At 36.9% G+C, this 20,810-nt stretch overlaps 1 protein-coding gene across 1 annotated transcript in view; it reads right to left on the reverse strand.

Annotated features, from left to right (window-relative positions):
- Ipo11 (importin 11) overlaps positions 1–20,810 on the reverse strand; it is a 180,572-nt gene that overhangs the window by 72,282 nt on the left and 87,480 nt on the right. Inside the window, exons 22-26 of the mRNA XM_055601950.1 lie at positions 12,104–12,180; positions 9,033–9,112; positions 8,508–8,588; positions 1,256–1,351; positions 424–537 (exon numbers count right to left, since the gene is read on the reverse strand). Of these exons, the coding sequence (XP_055457925.1) occupies positions 424–537; positions 1,256–1,351; positions 8,508–8,588; positions 9,033–9,112; positions 12,104–12,180 (448 nt within the window). The remainder of the gene's footprint in view (positions 1–423; positions 538–1,255; positions 1,352–8,507; positions 8,589–9,032; positions 9,113–12,103; positions 12,181–20,810) is intronic.

Here is a 20,810-nt window from a genome sequence, read left to right on the forward strand (position 1 = left end):
ATTTTTAAATACTCTTATGCTGCTTCAAAGGTCACCTTCCATTATAAGGACAGCAATTTCTTCAATCCACAGTTTGAAATTAAATTCATTAAAGAAATGAAACAAGACAACTTATGAATATATACAAAGTGTTCCTGTTTGAGATTATGAGTCAGTAAAAAAAGTACATTATAAACAAATCAAAATTCTATTCTATAGTTAAGTAAAAATTAAATGACTTATTTTGAATGAGAACAAACTGCAAGACTTTGACCTGCTACTTAAAGGACCATTGTTCTTACTCCTACCCCAAGTGACAGATAAAACTCAAATTGATAAAAGATTTATAATGTAAAGATTTCAATGCTTCAAAAGAACTTATGAAAAGGTTCGCTATTTCACATGGCCACAGACTTCCTTAAATTTAAGCATGCAGACTCTTACCTCCTGATTAAACTCACGTCCCATCTCATTAAGAAGTGAAGAAAAGAAACTGGCATTTTGTAGTAAGACTCGACCCATCACAGCAAGATAGATGGACATCACTACTGGATACCGCTGCACAATTAAAATATAAGGGCATATAAAACTGTGTTAAGATACAAGCATAAATGATACAGTTCCAACAGGATAGGATATAGCATTCCCCTTCAGGGACAGAAAACACTGTCCTCTGTGTTGCTCTCTGGTGTTTCATCTATGAATATTGCTTAAATTCTTATAAAATTTTTAAGTAACTATAGACTATATGCGTATATATGTGTTTGTGTATTATACGTGCATTATTTACAAATATCTATATCATTGCTGCTTATTGTTACACAGATTATTCAGGAGCTGAAATTAGGGCCTGGAGAGATGGTTCACTGGGAAAAGTATCTGCTGGTACAAGCATAAAGATGGGGTCTTGTGCACAAGCCAGGCTAGCCAAACAGCAAACTTCAAGTTCATAAAGAGAAGGAGAGGAAGGGAGGGAGAGAGGGAGAGAGAAAGGAAGGGAAGGGAAGAATGAGGCACAACAAAAACTCTGGCTTCCATGTACACCAATTCTCATCTTATACACAAATAGACACAAATAGAAACCTAAACTTTTCATATGAGGAAGCAAATGAAAAAATTCATAACTATCCTCAAAATTTACTCAACTAATATGATCCAAACGATAAAGCTTTCTTTTCCCAATTATCAATGAGAAAAAGATACAGTTTTTTTCAATGCAAAAGGAGAATAATTAAAATAGTCCAATGATATCCACAGAAGCTTAAGAGAATCTTACCTCGCCTTCAATAACACCTCTGAAAACATAGGGTAGAATTGGTTGAAACATCTGCGGGCCTAATACTGGATTCACTTTAAGGGCATTTTCTACAACCTAAAACCCAGAAAGATACATGGTAACATTCAACAGTGCAATTCATTGTTTCACACAAAACTAGTAAAGGAGGCAATCAATTAAGTAACACTGAGCAAACGCAAAAGAATATATATGCACATTCATGAGACATGCAATTTTCTGGCACCAGACACATTTTCACAAAATAAGTATTAAAAACTGTAATCTGATATAAAGTATATAATATTTAGGTACAGCTGTACGCTTTGCAGGCACATTTAATCATACTGTGATAATACAGATACACGCAGTTTACTTAAACTCTGACCGTTTCACTATAAAAAAGCATCCTTAAAATGCACCACAACAGGCATCTTAAACACTCTTCTGTGGTGAGTCTCAGGTTTTTTGTTTTGCTTTGCTTGTTTTGTTTTTATTTTCTCTGGCTTTTTGAGACAAGAGTCTTGCTATGTAGGCCAGGTTGCCCTCAAATTATTGATCCTGCCTCTACCTCCTGAGTGTTAGAATTACAGGTGTGTCTCATCATTTATTACAATAGAGTCCCAGCTGTGGTCCCCTCCCTCATCTCCTCCAAATTCCACTCTTTCTCCCTCTTCTCCCGCTATGCCCCTTCCCTAGTCCACTGATAGGGGAGATCTTCCTCCCCTTCTACCTGACCTTAACCTATCAGGTCTCCTGAGGACTGATTGCATTGTCTTCCTCTGTGGCCTGGCAAGGCTGCACCCTACATGGGGAGGTGATTTGAGAGCCTGCCACTGAGATCATGCTAGAGACAACCCCTGCTCCCCTTACTAGGGACCCCACTTGTAGACTGAGAGGGCTAAATCTGAGCCGGGGTTTTAGGTCCTCTCCATGCATGGTCCTTGGTTGGGGTATCAGAAGATGGAAAGACCTCCCATGCCCATGGCTTGGTAGGATTAACATAGTGAAAATGGCCATCCTACCAAAAGCAATCTACAAATTCAATGCAATTCCCATCAAATTACCAACACAATTCTTTACAGACCTTGAGAGAAAAATTCTCAATTTCATATTGAATAGCAAGAAACTCAGAAATTGCAAAAACAATCCTCTACAATAAAAGATCTTCTGGAGGTATCTCCATGCCTGATTTCAAGCTGTACTATAGAGCCACAGTAATAAAAACTGCATGATATTGGCAGAGAAACAGTCTGGAAGATCAATGGAATCAAATAGAAATAAACCCACACTCCAATGGACACCTGATCTTTGACAAAGATGCCAAAACCATACAATGGACAAAAGATAGCATATTCAACAAATGGTGCTGGTCTAACTGGATGTCTACATGGAGAAAAATGCAAATAGATCCATATCTATCACCCTGCACAAAATTAAAGTCAAATGGATCAAAGACCTCAACATAAAACCAGACACACTAAATCTGTTGGAAGAAAAAGTGGGGAAGAACAAAACTTGAACACAACTAAAAGCTAAGTGGATATCATTTGCTACTCCTATGAGCCGGGTGGTGGTGGCAGTGGCAGTGGCAGCAATGACAGTGCACGCTGTTAATCCCAGCACGTAGAAGGCAGAGGCAGGTGAATCTGTGTTTGAGAACAACCTACAAAATGAGTTCCATGACAGCCCAGGCTACACAGAGAAATCTTGTCTTGAAAAACAAAAAACAAACAAACAAAAAAATTTTTCTATTAAAGTTAACTCAAGGACTGGCTTTAGGTCAGCGGTTACTTCGTCCGAAAGTACAGTTAACTCAAAGAACCCACAGCAATCACTCTATCTTTGATATGGATTGAGAAGCCTTACAGTCTTCCATATGAATAAACTAGTATCAGAAGAAACAAATACTCCTGTGTGTGTTTAGATGACTATGGCTCTTTCACACACATTAAATAGAACCTAACACTATCATTTATACACTGTCTTTGTAGGTAAACTATAGTCAATGTTGTATAAAGAATCAAAAAACATTCCAGGGCTAAGTCTTTGAAACTAAGAAGGTCAGAAACCACAGGTAGAGAAATAACTTTCTTACAGTATTTTGTAAAGGGCTAAGAATGCTAGTGCCCACCTTTAATCCCAGCACAAGGGACGCAGAGGCCCACAGGTCTCAGCCAGTTCAAGGCCAGCCTGCTCTACATAGCGAGATCCAGTCCAGCTAGGGCCACATAGTGAGGCCCTGTTACAGAAACAAAACACTTATGTAGAAAAATGTCATTAGCTGACTTCCAGGCAGTGGGTATGGAGCAGTCACAAGAAAGTGTTAAAAGAAGAACTGGTAACATACAGCAAGAACACCTGACCAGAAGACCAAACATAAACAATTCTTGCATTTTTCCTAGTCCCGTGTTTGAATAGAACTGCAGTACCAAAAGAAACTGTGACACTACATTCTATTTTGACATATTGAATATATACATGTGGAAAATCACACGGAACAATTCTCTACTTCTTATAATGAAAATTATAGACCTTAATAACTATTTCTACAACAAATATCTACTACATATAGTCACAAAATTTTTAATTTTAGAATGATATTGCCAGTATTATTAAAAGCAGCAGCAACATAAAATGTCGATTTAACTGCTCTTTTTCTTCTGGTTCTTATTTTATAGTCCTCCATACTTACTATATGCTAAGTTACTTGAAGTATTCTTAGGGGACTGCCACTATATCAAAATAAACGCATACATGTTCTCTGAAGAAAAGTTTTCCTTAAATTTTTTAGCTTTTAATTTTCGATTTATTGTATTTTTCATAGTACTAGGGATTGGCCTTTTATTATTTTAAGTTATATAAAACATCTACACTGGTCTAAACTCTAGCTTCTAACTTTTCTTTCTTCTCTGCTGATAACTGCTTTTATTAATTTGTTTACTGATTCATTTCCATCTTTCACTTTCTAAACAGAAAAAAAAATATGGACTTATGTTCTCAAAATCACTGTAAGGCACTGTAAGTTTTCTTCATTTGAGACTGGCCAAGTATTTCATTCATAGCAGAATATGTTTTCATCTACTGTGTCTTTTTAAAATCAGCATTGTGCCAATACAAATAGAACTTGCAGCATTTTAGTTTTTAATCTACTTATTTTCAAGGAACATCCACAATAAACTGCTTTTTAAAAAAAAAAAAATGTAGGTGTTTAACGTCTTCCTAACAACATTCTTGATTAGCCTTACACTAAATAGAAAAATTACTAAGAGTGTGGATCTTAACGTCAGAATGTCTATGCTTGTATCATGATACCAATACTTACTAGCTGCCTGACCTTGGGCAAAGCTTGTCATTTAATTTTTTGTCTGCAAAAATGGAAAAAATAACAGCACTATCATCATGTTTACATATAGACAAAGAAGTACTCTACATGCTATGTGCTTAGAAATATGTAGGGCATAGTTAATAACAGTGTCACCTGTTATATAGAATTAAGAGTCAAAATAGTTAATTCATTGTAAACCTCATGCCAATGAAGGTTGGTTTAATAATGCATATGGATATAGCTATGATAATAAAAATTTCCAAACTCAAAATGGTACACATGTACAAACACATCCCAAATTAGTGCAAACAACTTAAACTTGACTCCTTCTTTTCAGAATATTACTGTGCCTATGTAGATATCCTGTACTCAGTCAAAGAGTAAAGTCTAGTTTTGCTCTAAACTTAACTGACTCTTGAAACAGGCATGTTGGTCTGTTTGTCCAATTGTCTCAAGTTTGAAATTTTCTGCTTCAAAAAACAAAGAAGCTACTTGTAAACACTGTTAGAATTAATGTAATGGTGACATTTAGCCAAAATATATATTGACTGTTATTTAGTATCTTATTTTAAGAAATAAGATTTAGGAGATACTGAAAATAAAAAAAATGAGCCAGTATTAGGAACAGTAACAAAACTTTAAGAGTTTTCCTTGGACTACAAATGCAAATGTAAAATAAACGCACGTTTCCTTAAAATACCTCTTTACATAAAAAGCTTGAGAGGTTTACTTGTGCTGACTATATAGCTTGTCCCTAGCACTCACCACCCACTTACTGTGACGGCAACTACAACAATATTTTTCAGTATTTAACTCAAGTATTTACAACCTATTAAGGACCTACTTTCGACACTCAATTGTTTTAATCTACACTTTGCATAAACGGTTATAAAATTTTACCATATTTGGATGATAACCACCTGCACTGATTCATTCAACCAAAAACGCACATGTGAAGTAGACAGATGACATCACTTTTTCCATTCTCAAGCACACTGAAAAAGAAATAGACTTGCTACTAAACTTATGAAACAAGTGTGTAATATTTATGATTGGAATTTTCCAGAAGAAAATTTTTAAAAGGCTGTGTTATTCTGAAAAGCAAAAAACTAAATACAATTAATTTTAAATAACTCTGTTAGATACACAGCTGTTAATAACAAGCTACTGCTATATTACTAGCCTTACCTTAAAAAGCAAAATTCAATTCACAGATGTGGTTTTGTTTAATTTTTCATTAATTTATTTACTTACTGTGTGGGTGTGTGTGCAGAGACATGCAACAGCACCTATGTGGAGGTGAGAAGACAACTTTTGGGAGTTGGTTCTCTCCTTCCACGATGTGGGTTCTGGAGGTCCAATTCAGGCCATCAGATTTGGGAGCAAGGGCCATTACCTGCTAAGGCATCTCAACCAAACCCTGAAGTGCTTATTTTCAATAAATATTCATTTAAAAGAAATCATAGTGGAAGAACGTTTGGTGTGGATTGTTTTTCTACAGTAAAATTTCCAGCAATCAAATAAATTACAAGTGTATTTGACTTTTTTCCCCCCAGAGAGGTTGACTATAAAATGAGACAGCTTTGTAATTAAATAAAAATAGCTAACTTTTATATTAGCTTATTACATGCTAGGCACTGTTTTAAGTGTCTCTCTCTCTCTCTCTCTCAAATAATCCTCCCAACTGCCCCAGAAACTTGGCAAAGCTACCCTTGTTTTACAGACCGAAAGTGAAAAGACAGTAACTTGCCCACATCACATAACTGTGAGGTGATCAGGCAAATTTCTAATCTAGCTATCAGCCATGCTACCCTCCCTCTGTTCTGTAAGAGATGGATCAGAAGCAAGCCTAAGAAAGCACTATTCTTAGGACTGCTGAAAATCTTCCTTATTGAAGTTTTACAATGCCTATACCAAATAATTCACAAATCAGCTTTCAACAGTTACTTTACTACTAATATTGCAAAACAGGCTTTACTAAAAACAGTTTGCAATTCAAGTATTGTCCGAAAAATATTTAAAAGTGAGAGAGAAACTTTTTTTCTTAATCACTTAGAATATACACAGTTTTGATTTTAAGTACTATATAACTTCAAGTCACTAAATGGTTTGGTGGCAAAAGATGTTTTCAGCCACAGTTCAATTTCCTGGATTCACATGGTAGAAGGAGCAAACCAATTCAAGCAAGCTGTCCCTGACAGGCCCTTTTCCCCATACCCATACAATATACACACATACACTCATGTATATAGGTACAAAAAATAAGAAAAGAAACAAGCCCAGAGTATAGCCAAGAACTTTATCAATAGCAGAGAGGGATAAACAACTAAGACACAGGCCAAGTGAACGACCAGCACTCAATCCTGCACTCTAAATCTTTAACAACCACCCAGGTCCTGCCTTTAAAATCTGAACCGATAAAGCACATAGTAACTTTAAACTTTGACACTCTAACAGAGGAAAGATTTTAAAGTACACAGACAGCATCAAGATAACATGACAATTTTTCTCTAATTGTGATAACTCACAGATGATACCAAGAATGAATACTTGTGATAACAACCAAATGATCCACAGACTAAAGCATTTATTACCAAGCACTTCCAGAAAAACTTTACAAATTCCTGACCCACAGGGCAAATAACTAAATATATAAACAAATAACCCAACTTATATAAACCAAATATACCCAACTTAAAAGTTAAATCAGCCACACACACACAAATATACACACTTTATTATGTGTGTATCCACTAAAGAACCGACAATACTTTACATTTAGAGAGACAACTTCTGATTACTCCAATTAATCTGTTGCATCTATATATTGGTTAATAGAAAACAAGCATTTTTATAAGAGTTGCACCCTGAAGATCTAAGACAGTTTTCATACCATAAATATAACTGCCATAATAGAAAGACTTTGCTGGGCATAGTGATGCACGCCTTTAACCCCAGCACTTGGGAGGCAGAGGCTGGTGGATCTTTGTGTTCAAGGATAGCCTAGTGTACATAGTATGTTCTAAAATAACCAAAGCTACATAGTGAGACCCAGTCTAGAAAAAGAAGAGTGAAAAAAAAAAATTTAAGGCTTTGCCTAACCAAAATTTAACTCTTATTTAACACAGAACCTAAGAAATAGAAATTTAACAGCTATACCCTTCAAACTCCATATGTAAAATATCAATACATATGTGTATATACATACACATCATGATATATTTTAATATAGTTATATACTTATGCTACATGTGAGCTATTATGTTCACGCTACAGTATTTCTTTGATAAAGATAGCTATTTAAAGATAATTTATAGGCTACGGGTTCTTTATACACAATGCTAACAAATTTAGCTAACAAATGCTAACTTCAACAGCTGACTAAAGTTAAAACTATCAGTAAAATTGTTGTTCCAAATACAGACCTACAAACCTTACAGGCTTTCTCAATAGAAGCGTGGTGACTATCCTGCTTATCATATGGAGAATGGCATTTGTCTCCCTGTCTGGGAGGCAAATGCCATGAACTGAGGGTGTAGTTCACTGGTTTGCCTCCAGTGTGTGAGGACATATGTTTAATGCCTAGAGCACTATCAAAACAACAGAAAAACTAAGATGCCTCAAATATTGGCAGTTTTAGGACAAGTTGTGAAAAAGCTTTTAATTCACTGTTATCCAATGAGGTTTTAGGACAGGCACTATTCCAATCAGATGAAATTTTGTTAAAAATTCCAAATTGCATTTTAACAAGACTGTCCAGGTAACGTGTACACACATTCAAATTTGATGCTTTGGTATATACAGAGGCATTAGGCCAAACTGAGCACTGTCTAGAACCGTATCAGTTCCTTTCCTCTCCAATCATCCATCCCCAGGAAGCTCTAGCTGCACCAACAATACCTGACAAATAATCTGAGGGAGCAATACCTTGAGCACTTGAACTTGACCTTCTGTAGTGATCTCTGGTAGCAGCTCACAAAAGGATTGGCATAGACCTACAGCATATGTCTGAAATCCAACCAGATTTGGGTCAGTATGTATTTAAGAGCACAGCTGCAATATTTAAAAGAAATAAAACTCAATTTTGAAGGCCTTACACTCTATTCAAGAATTTATACTAAAGGTCTAAACAATTTCAGTTAAGACCCCTCTTAGGAAGAATGAAGAAGAAATATTATAGCTAATAAGTTTACTGATGAATTGATTTATGAGTCTATATTATATATACTACATATAAACATATATATATATATAATATTTTCTATATTCAGTAACAGCAGAAATGGATATTGATTATACCCTCCCTACAGTGTGGAATACTCACAAGAAAAATAAAAAATTTAACCCCTTCAAGTTTGGTAACACATCAAACTTGAAGGCACCTCCTGTATCACACAAAACCCAAAATAATATTACATAATTATTAACAATGCAAAAGATATTCTGACATACCTGTAAAAATTCTGTTGATGATAAAAAGATATAGCCATTGATGATCTTAAAGCAGGTTCTGAGATTCTCTGAACTTAGTTCTGCCAAAACAGTAATTATTTTTTAAAAGAGAAAATTAACTAGCTGTTCAAAATATAAGTGAAGTGATGATTCATTTTAGTTAAAACTAAGTTGCTATAGCAACATGAAGCACTCAAGTTTGTTTTTAACCATGATTACTAATGTGATTTTGACTTTTAATGGTCCCTGTAGCAGCAAGCATGCAGCTTACCGTTTGCAAGGCAGCTGGATGGAAGCTCTAGGACAGAAGATCAGACAGGATTGATAATGTTTTACCATCAGAAAAATAAAAATAAAAATAAAAATTTCTACAAATAATGGAAAAATTAAGTTACAGCTAGGGTGTGACACTCAATTGTAATTCCAGCACTCAAGAGGTCAAGCCAGGGGGACTGAGTTCAATGCCAGCCTGGGCTAAAAGAAAAGCAAAATAAAAACAACTTAAATACTTTTCTTTATAAATTTTTCTGACTATAATCTACTCAGTATTCATAAACTCTTTAGCAACACCATCTCATTCACCTTTCACTAGTAAAAATGAATTGCAAAAATTTATTTCTTCCCTGTTTTTTCCACTCAGAACAATGCTGACTTTTCCTTTCAAAACAAACTTAGATCCTCTGGATTCCTGGTTGATAAAGTGTGTAGAGACCAAGCATGTTCACTTCTTAGTAGAAGGAAACAGCAAAGTGAGATCACACTGCATGAAGGCAACCATATGAGAGAAGCTTAATCCTGCTCATGAGAAAGTTTAGGATAATAGGTCTGGCTGACATTTCCATTCATAGGTCACGTAAAAAGCACCACAGAGACTGGCACTTTATAGCATCTCCAAGTTAGGCAGAGTACAGCTAAACAAGGCTTTTGCCAGAGGACAAAGGGAAGTGGAAAGCACAGTTCCTTTCCTTCTCTACAAAAACTGAAAGACAAACTTTTCCAGGAGCTCTGCAATAAGTAGCTGACACTGCCTTTGCATTTCACAGGAAAAAATAGTAAAGGACTGTTTATTGAAAAATAAACATTTGATTATTGCTTAAGTACCCTTCTATTCTGAGGAGGAATAAGATATGGGGGGGAGCCCCCAAGGGAGGAGTAAGGGGAGAGGGGAAAAAGGAAGGCAGCTCAGGAGAAATATGAATGATTAGTAGCATTATCTAGCCACTGAAAGCTTGCACTGTAATCAGTCACAGCTGTGTCAGTTCACATCCACTAGTGTTTTCAAAGTACCTCTACTTTTCTAAACTAAAACTAGAATTTTTACTTCTGATAAAATTTCTAAGTATGTGCAATTTCTTAGCAAAGGGTCTAGATTTGGAGATTTTTCTACCTAAATAGTCTCCCGGAACAATATTAAACATATTTTAATAAAAGAATTAAGGACGTTCTGTGGCTGAGTCTTAGTGGGATTTCAGAGCTGGGGAGAGAGTTCGGTGAGTAAATGGCCTGCTGCACAAGTATGAGGACCAGAACTGGAATCCACACATCCCATAAAGAGCTGATCATGGCAAAGGATGTCTAATTCAGAGCCAGGGAGGTGAAGCGAGATGGACTCAGAGATTTACTGGCCTGCAAGTCTAGCTGGTCAGTGAGCTCTGGGTTGAATGACAGTCACTATAAGGTGCTAAGAGATGGCTCAGCAGATAAGGGCTCTTGCTATTCACTCATAGGAACCAGAGCTGAAGTCTCATGACCCATGTAACAAATCAGAGCATTTTGCAAATGCCTGCAACTCTAGCTCAAGGGGATCTGACACCCTCTTCTGTCCTGCATGAACGCAAGGGAACATGATCCCAACACATGGACGTGTACAAACATTCACACCCATACTCATTTATACACACACAAATAAAGTCAAGAGTAACAGAGAAAAATACCTGTTGTAGCCCTCCATCCTCTACATGTGCACATTAAAGGGCACACACATACCAAGAATTAAAAACCAATTTTTAAAAAATTAATCAAAGGGCCAGGAAATACACTGTAAATGTATGTATGATTAAATATGCCATGAATTTAGGTGTGTGACTGAATTGGTAAACTCCCTTACTAGCCAGGAAATACACTGTAAATGTATGAATGATTAAATATGCCATGAATTTAGGTGTGTGACTGAATTGGTAAATTCCCTTACTAGGATGACTTTATAATCAAAATATTATTTTTAAGAGATTTCAAGCTAAGGATGTAAGTCAGAGGAAGACTGTGCTGACCAATGAGTTCCAGGCTCTTTTTCAACATCCCCACTACCAAAATGAATGACTGAATAAATATATAAATAAATAAGCAAATAAATAAGGCAAGCTATTTTGTGCTTTAGAATGATACCTTGTGTAAAAATACAGACTTACTATTATTTACTATGAAAATAAACATTGACACTGGGAAAGAATCTACTTATGTCGACAAAAGACTGAGAGAGTAAGTATGTAGATCCCTCAATATCATGGGTCACGTGTGATGTTTTGAAACTGTGCAGTGCTGAAGGAGTAAAGGCTCAGTGAAAAGCGGCTGTCTAGCATGTGTGAGGCCATGTGAGGATGCCATGAATTGAAAGCAATACTCCAGCAAACATCATACATCACCCTAACTTCGGCAGTCCCGGGGCTAAAACAGAAGTATGCGCAATGCTCAGTTCAACAAAGGTAGCACAGACTACCTGTGTGCAATGTGCTGGGGAAAGCCGTGTATAGAAGCAGTTTCACAGTATGTTCTTCAAGCAGCATAAAGAGCAGCTATCAGGCAAAATTCTTCAGGCAAAGTTCAAGCTCAACTTGTAATCACTTTGTATCTTAATTTATACTAAAAATTTTTCCATAGAGCAATGTTATTTAGTGTTTACCTTTAAATCAACAGAAATTACTCCAAATATATATGTGGAAATTTCTATAAAAACACTGTGGCTTTTTGATATACAGAACTTTAAAAAACGGAAGGTGTAAATTTAAAGTCAGGAAAAATTCTTCTAAGTGTGGTCACACTAAGAAATATCTCAGTAAGATTTGAAGACATACCAAGAAGTGGTGACATGTTCTGAAATATACGGAGCAACTCTGGTGTAACACATGGGCTATTTTCCAGTGTTACTAACCTGGGAAAGAAAAAGACAATTAACTCACTTCTGACAATCACTCATGCCAGTAACACAACCCAGCTATAAAAACATTTCAGTGAGAAGAGTGGGACCTAGTCAACAAGATCAGTAACATCACAAGCTGCCCTCTAACATACCCAGTCTTATGTGCATGCTTACCCATGTCGGGGCCAGAGGGCACCCTGAGAGTTATTCTTCAGGTACTGGCCACCTCTTTATTTTTTTCAGACATGTTCTCTCATTGACCAAGAACTCATCAACTAAGTTTGCTGGCCAGCAGGCCCACACTGGATCCACCTATTTCTGCAATTCCTGATGCTGGGATGACCAGCAATGTGCCACCTAGCCCAAATTTTCCTTTCATTCTTTCCTTCTTTCTTTTTTGTGGGTTCTGGGAATTTAATTCACATCTTCATGCTTGCAAGTCAAGTAATGTACAGGCTAAGCTATTTCTTCACCCCATATATTTCTGTATACACGGTAAAAATAAAAAATATATGCTAAAGTAGAATAAAATCATAACTTTATACAAAATCACTATTGTTATGAATTGATAAAAGAGGGATAAAGTTATTTTGTTCTACATTTTCTGATCAATTCTGTGTTTCTATGACAAACTGGGCTAATGAACTAGTAAAACAACTTATGTTAAATGCTTTCTAAAGGAAGCCAATTAAATTACAAGTCAATATAATGGCCTTAATAATCCAAAATAGAGTTTTAAAACACCAAATACATATAAAAGAAACTTAAGAAGAAAAAATATGCACGTCACAATAGCAGTAAAAAAAAATCAAAATAAACAAGAAGACAGGAAAAATAAAGAACTAATTATAATCTAGCCTTTGATAGTGATATAGTTTGGACCTACAAAGGCCCATCCCTGTGCTCAAGGCTCACGCACCTGAACTAAGCACTGGAAGTGGGGCCTTACTCAAGGTTCAGACCACTCAGGTCACACCAATGACGGGGATGGTGGCCCACCAGGACCTTCCACTCTGTTTTATTTATCTGCCATATGTGTGTGGGCTTCTTCTGCCCCAAAGCCCACATAATGCACTGTCTGCCAAAGCCCAAAGCAATACAGCCATTCAGTTATGAACTGAAACCCAGTAAGCCAAAACCCTTCCTTTTTATAAGCTACCTTTGGTACTTATTAAGGAATAAAGCTAGCATAGATAAAAATAAAATAAAATAAATTACTTAAATATAGAGAAACTTTAATCCAGCAACATGGCTGCTCCAGCCAAGGGATCACATCCAAAGACCTAGGTCTATGTGACCCAGCTGGAATGCAGACACACCACATACCTTTAATTCATCTTGCTGGAGTACAGACACACCCTTAGTACACACCTTTAATCCCAAACAACACAGGTAAGATTAGTTTGTAGAAGAAGCCATGTTTGAAAGTGACATCTAACTGAGGGGCAGACAAAGTAACGAATCAGAGGAAGCTTAGACAGAATGAGTCAGAGATAGGATACTCTCAACAATCACAAGAGACAGGAAAGGTTGGCTATTTAAGAGCAGTGCAGAAAGAGAGTCAGTCAGTTCAATTCAATCAGTTCAGTCAGTTGAGAGTAAGTGAGGAGTTCAGTTGACAGGCAGTGCAGTGGAGTTGAGCTCATGGCAGTTCAGTTCGTGGAGTTCAGAGGCAGTTTTAGGGATAGTTTACGGAGACGGGTTGCAGAGAGAGAAAACAAGCTAGACACAGGTGAAGACAAGCCAGACAGTGAGAGGGAGCCAGAAGATTCGAACAGATTGCCAAAGTTAATATGAGGTCAAGGAGAGCAATTAATTCAGCCATAATCAGAGAGAAGCCAATCTAAGTAAGTCAGCTCAGCGGAGTTTTAACCCCGAAGAGCTGAGTTGAACCAGCCAGCCAGAGTTCAGATAGAACCAGAGAATGTGAGCTTATTCACTAGTAACCCTCCAAGACGACAATTACACCTGGCAAATGAAAGTAACTTTTACACTTAAACCTTCTGGTAAGTAACCATCAAAATTACAAGCAATACATTCTGTGATGATGTAAACCCCTTGCATTATTGTGTCTACCTCTACATTTATTCAGTGCTCACATGGAAGGTGCCTTAGTTTCTTTTCTTATTCCTGTGATAAAATACCCTGACAAAAGCATCTTCAGAGAGAAAGAACTTAGAACCTCATTGCAGGGAAGTCAAAGTAGGAGGAGTTGAAACAGGTGATTCCACCACCTACTCAGCCAGGAAACAGGCACCAAATGGCAGCACTAGCATTCAGCTCACTTGTCTCTCATATATGACAAGTGAATTAATAAAAGATACAGAAAGGACTAACGGGTTGGGGATTTAGCTCAGTGGTAGAGCACTTGCCTAGCAAGCGCAAGGCCCTGGGTTCGGTCCTCAGCTCTGGGAAAAAAAAAAAAAAGATTGAAAAAAAAAAAAAAAAAGAAAGGACTAACAAGAAAAAGTTAATGTCTATTCACTAAAAATACGACTATATAAAAGGAAAAACATTTATAAATAAATATTTCAAATTACAAAGAGTTCAATATTGCTAAATATAATCTACATACAAAGACAAACTGACTTTCTGTAACATAACGTTAATATGCAAAGGAATGATATCAGAATGACAGAGATAAAAATCCAATACCACAATGATGTCAATTCTCAGTAAACAACATACAAAAGTGTTCCATAATCAGAGTATTTCCTCAAATGTACAAATCAAAAAAGTACCGATACAAAGAAACACCAATACCAAAAAACCTAAATTAAATATTTCAATAAGTCAGTCAAGAAAGCAAAATAATAATGTGACACATACATCTGAGAAGTTAAATGAATTTTTATGTCATCGTTGTAATGGAGTTTGAATGTATTGCAAATATGGCGCTACAGTGCTAAAAATTCACACTAAGTTTAAAGAAAATTACAAGCCATATGTCTTAACAGTAATGTGATAAATTTAGACCTTAATCACAAGTTTTTGTAACTGCAAACATAAATAATGTCGAGGCAAAGAAGTCACTGAAAATGCAGCACTACAATAAAACTAGGGCATCACGGATTAAAAAGCTTGTGGAATGTAAGCAGTAAATTATATCCAAGATAAATTTGCAGCTTCAACTGCAGTTCAACTCCAGCACCCATTCTGAATGAGTCATAACAGCTTGTATTTCCAGCTCCTGGTGAATCTGACACCCTCTTCTGGTCTCCACAGACACTAAAACTCACATGTAGACCTCCACATACACATATAATTTAAATAATAATCACAGTAAATTTTTTATTGAAAACCATAGAAAGTATGTATATTTAGGCTTATACTGAGGAGCAAATGAGGATTTTACTAATTTTTAAAGTGTTTTTTTTTTCTTTTTTATATGTATGGATGAATGTGTTGCCTGCATGTATGTCTGTGTATCGTGCCTGCAGAAACCAAAAGAAGGTGTTGGCTCTCCTGGAACTAGGGCTACAGATGGTTGTGAGCTACCAGGTAGGTGCTGGAAGTTAAACCCCAGTCTTCTGGAAGAACCGTCTGTGTTCTTTTCCACTGAGGCATCTCTCCTGCTCCAGAATGAATATCATCTCACAAAACCATTTCTCGGTAAAAAAAATATATATAAAATATATATTTTTATATATATATATAAATATATATAGATTATTAAATGGGTAAGTATAACTGATATAAATCCAATCAGTATCACTGAATATAGATCATAGACCCAATTCATTGATAAATGCAGGAGTAGAATGAAGACAAACTACTAGGATTTTATAGTGTACTAAAAGTAAAAAATCTCCCCTGCCCAGAAAAAAGTGTTATTTCAGGAAGTCAAAGTTTTTCTGAAATATTTTTATAAGAAAACTACTTTAAGTAGATGGGAAAAGGACAACAGAGTTAATTTTGGTTTGTTCTGCTTTTAAATGAAGACAATATTAAACTTAATGCTAGACTGGTGACAACACTCACTATTTATAGGATTCACTGATCCACTCAATTTTTGAAAAGCAAAACCAAACAAAAGCCTTTTCATACACAGTCTTTTGTGCTTAAAAGTAATTTTTATCTACTAAGAAAGACAAGAAAGAGAGGTGTGGAGCTGGCTCAGAGGCAGCATGTTTGCTAACAAACCTGGGAGGCCCCAAGTTCAGTCCTCAGGTCTGAACAGGTCAACTGGTAGTGAGGTCCCGAATAAGAGCATATTTTTACTGGTTGTTTTGTAATCTCTCCTTCCCAGGCAGCTTATATCTTACCAAGCTCTTATTTTAGGCCCTAACTGTCCATTGATGATCATGATGAATATTTACTGAGAAAATACAAGGCATCAAATGAACACACTACAAAATTTGGAAATCCACCTTTTTATTGCCAGTCAAAATGAAGTACCCTTGCTACCGTCAAAATTCAACCCCTCCACTTGATATCTCATGCCCAACACTCCCTGGCTCCTTCAATTACTCCACTCCCAAACTAGCTTCACACAATCAAGGACCCTGACCCCACGCCAGATTACATTCCATATGGCTCTTAACAGTAAACGCCCTGGGGGAAAAAAAAAAAAGTTGCCAATACTCAACTTATTCTTCAGTCTTATTCTAATGCTAATTCTGTTGCTACAAACCCAACTCCATGTGGACAAATTCACTTCCTAGGTAATATTTACAGGCTTTAGATGCCACATGTGAGTTCTAAGCAATCATTTCGTTCTCATAACCACCATAGAAGGTAGAAATTATTTTTCCAACATTACAGATAAGAAATCCAAGGCTCATAGATATGGACTTGCTTAAATCGTAACTCGATTGCTGTGGTAGTACTTGGATTGGCACTTGCATCTCTCCGATTCCAAATGTGAGTAGAAGCCCATTAAGAAAAGTATATATACTCACCTGGCCCCACAGGGGCACACAGAGACTGAACTGTCAACCAAAGAACATGCACAGCACTGACCTAGGCCCTCTGCACATATATAACAGATGTGTTGCTTGATCTTCATGTGGGACTCCTAACAGCTGGAACAGGGTCTGTCTCTGTCTCCACTGCCTGACCCCTTCCCCCTAATTGTCTAGCCTCAATAAAAAGATGCACCTAGTCCTCCTGCAGCTTGATATGCCAAAGCTGGTTGATACCTACGGGAGTGGGGAACGAGGAGGAGAGAGGGGAAACTGCAGTTAGGAAATAAAGTTAATAATTTTAAAAAATATATATGAAAAAAATGTTTGCTCCTTACCCCAAGAAACTTAACAGTTAATATATTTGGGTTTTTGTTTTTGTTTTATACTTGGGGACTGGGGTTCATGCCTGTAACTCTAGCACATGGGGAGGTAAGAGAAGAGAACTGCTATGATTAGAGGTCAACTTGAATTTTATTAAATAAATTCTAGGCTAGCCAGAGCTACACAGATAAATCTCCAGAAAATAATTAGCTCATTTTTTTTCATTTATATGTAACTTTAGACAAGGAAAACATTACTATTAAAATCATGACTTTTATTATTGTTTATACTTAACACATTAAGTATGTAATATGGAGCCAAGCTTGGCGGTGAAGGCCTGTAATCTCAAAAACTCAGGAGACTAAGGTAATAGGGCTGCAAGTTTAGGGCCACCAGGAGTTAGGCAGACTTTCCTGCAGTTAAAGGACCTAGATTCAATCATCAGCCCCACGAATAAAAATGTCTACAATATTAGAATTTTCAAGCTATGTTGTTATATTATAAATTCTTCTAATATTTGATATCATACAGAATCTAAATGTTTATAAGAAAGTACTTGTGATAACAGAGGTTAATATTTTAATTTATAATCTGGAGCAGGTATAGACAAGCCTCCAGGTGGTAGGGGTAAATCCAACCCACAACCATTTTCTATAATGACATCTGTCTATTGACATAATGACTGACTGCTCTCACACTGAAACATCGGAGCAAGACAGCTGAAACACATCTGGAACACATAACATATTATTGTATGCCCTGTGCCAAAAAAGTTTGCCAGTTCTGACCTAGAGTAATCCAACCTTAAAAGCATTGGACAAAATCCAATATCCATTCATGTTTAAAGTCTTGGAGAGATCAGGGATACAAGGCACATATCTAAACATAGTAAAGGCAATATAGAGCAAGCCTATAGCCAACATCAAACTGAACTGAGGGAAACTTAATGCAATTCCACTGAACTCAGGGATAAGGCAAGGCTGCCCACTCCCTCCATATCTCTTCAACATAGTTCTGGAAGTCCTTGCTAGAGCAATAAGACAGTTGAAGGAGATCAAGGGGATACAAATTGGAAAGGAAGAAGTCAAATTATCACTATTTGCAGATGATATGATAGTATATGTGAGTGACCCCAAAAGTTCTACCAGGGAACTCCTACAGCTGATAAAAACCTTCAGCAAAGTGGCCAAATCCAAAATTAACTCAAAAAGAAAAACAGTAGCCCTCCTATATACAAAAGACAAACGGGCTGAGAAAGAAATTAGGGAAACAACACCCTTCACTATAGCTACAAATGACATAAAGTACCTTGGTGTAACCCTAACCAAGCAAGTCAAAGACTTGTATGAAAAAAATTTCAAAGAAAGAATTAGAAGAAGATATCAGAATATGGAAAGATCTCCCATGCTCATGGCTTGGCAGGATTAACATAGTCAAAATGGCCATCTTACCAAAAGCAATCTATAGATTCAATGCAATTCCCATCAAATTACCAACACAATTCTTTACAGACCTGGAAAGAAAAATTCTGGCACAGAGTTGGCCCTTAGTGGTTTTTTTGTTGTTGTTGTTGTTGTTTTGTTTTGTTTTGTTTTTTTTTAAATAATGGATGGCTGGATCAGTGAATTAATGCATGTATACAAGACAGCCAGCCACTTGGGGGCCACAAAAAACAAATTAACTTCATATCGAATAACAAGAAACCCAGAATTGCTAAAACAATCCTCTACAATAAAAGATCTTCTGGAGGTATCTCCATCCCTGATCTTAAGCTGTCTATAGAGCAACGGCAATAAAAACTGCATGGTAATGGCATAGAAACAGAATGGTGGACGAATGGAACCAAACAGAAGACCCAGAAATAAACCCCACACACTTATGGACACCTAATCTTTGACAAAGACGCCAAAACCATACAATGGAAAAAAAGATAGCATCTTCAACAAATGGTGCTGGTCTATCTGGATGTCTACATGTAGAAAAATGCAAATAGATCCATTCTTACCACCCTGCACAAAACTAAAGTCCAAGTGGATCAAAGACCTCAACATAAAACCAGACACATTAAATCGGTTAGAAGAAAAAGTTAGGAACAGCCTAGAACTCATTGGCAGAGGAGACAACTTCCTGAACAGACCACCAACAGCACAGGCTCTAAGAGCAACAATCAATAAATGGGACCTCATGAAACTGAAAAGCTTCTGTGAAGCAAAGGACACCGTCATCAAAACAAAACGACTGCCTACAATTGGGAAAGAATCTTCACCAACCCTTTTTCTGACAGAGAGCTAATATCCAATATATATAAAGAACTGAAGAAGCTGAAAAGCAGCAAACCAAGTAATCCAATTAAAAAATGGGGAACAGAGCTAAACAGAGAATTCTCTGTAGAGGAATATAGAATGGCAGAGAAACACTTAAAAGAAATGCTCAATGTCATTAGCCATCAGGGAAATGCAAATCAAAACAACCCTGAGATTTCACCTTACACCCATCAGAATGGCCAAGATGAAAAACTCAAATGACAACACATTCTGGAGAGGCTGTGGAGAAAGAGGAACCCTCCTCCACTGCTGGTGGGAATGCAAACTTTTACAACCACTATGGAAATCAATCTGGTGCTTTCTCAGACAACTAGGAATAGCGCTTCCTCAAGATCCAGCCATACCACTCCTGGGCATATATCCAAAAGAGGTTCAAGTACACAAAAAGGACATTTGCTCAACCATGTGTATAGCAGCTTTATTTGTAATAGCCAGAAGCTGGAAACAGCCCAGATGCCCCTCAACTGAAGAATGGATGCAGAAACTGTGGTACATCTACAGAATGGAATATTACTCAGCAATGAAAAAAAAGGAAATCATGAAATTTGCAGGAATATGGTGGGACCTGGATAGGATCATCCTGAGTGAGCTGTCCCAGAAGCAGAAAGACATACACGGTATATACTCACTCATATAGACATATAACATAGGATAAACCTACTAAAATCTGTACATCTAAAGAAACTAATCAACAGAGAGGACCCTAACTAAAACGCTCAATCCCCATCCCAAAAGGCAAAGAGGAAGGACATCAGAAGAAGAAAAAACAGGAAACAAGCTAGAAACCCGCCACGGAGGGCCTCTGAAAGGCTCTGCCCTGCAGACTATCAAAGCAGATGCTGAGACTTATGGCCAACTGTTGGGCAGTGTGTATGGAATCTTAGGTAAGAAGTGGGAAACAGTAAGATCTGGAGAGGACAGGAACTCCACAAGGAGAGCAACAGAACCAGAAATTTGAACACAGGGATCTTCCCAGAGATTCATACTCCAACCAAGTACCAGGCATGGAGATAACCTAGAACCCCTGCCCATGGCAGTTCAGTGTCCAAGTGGGTTACATAGTAATGGGAAGAGGGACTGCCTCTGGTAT

Source organism: Psammomys obesus, unplaced genomic scaffold, assembly GCF_907164565.1.
Source record: "Psammomys obesus unplaced genomic scaffold, mPsaObe1.curated_primary_1811, whole genome shotgun sequence".
Classification (NCBI taxonomy): Eukaryota; Metazoa; Chordata; class Mammalia; order Rodentia; family Muridae; genus Psammomys; species Psammomys obesus.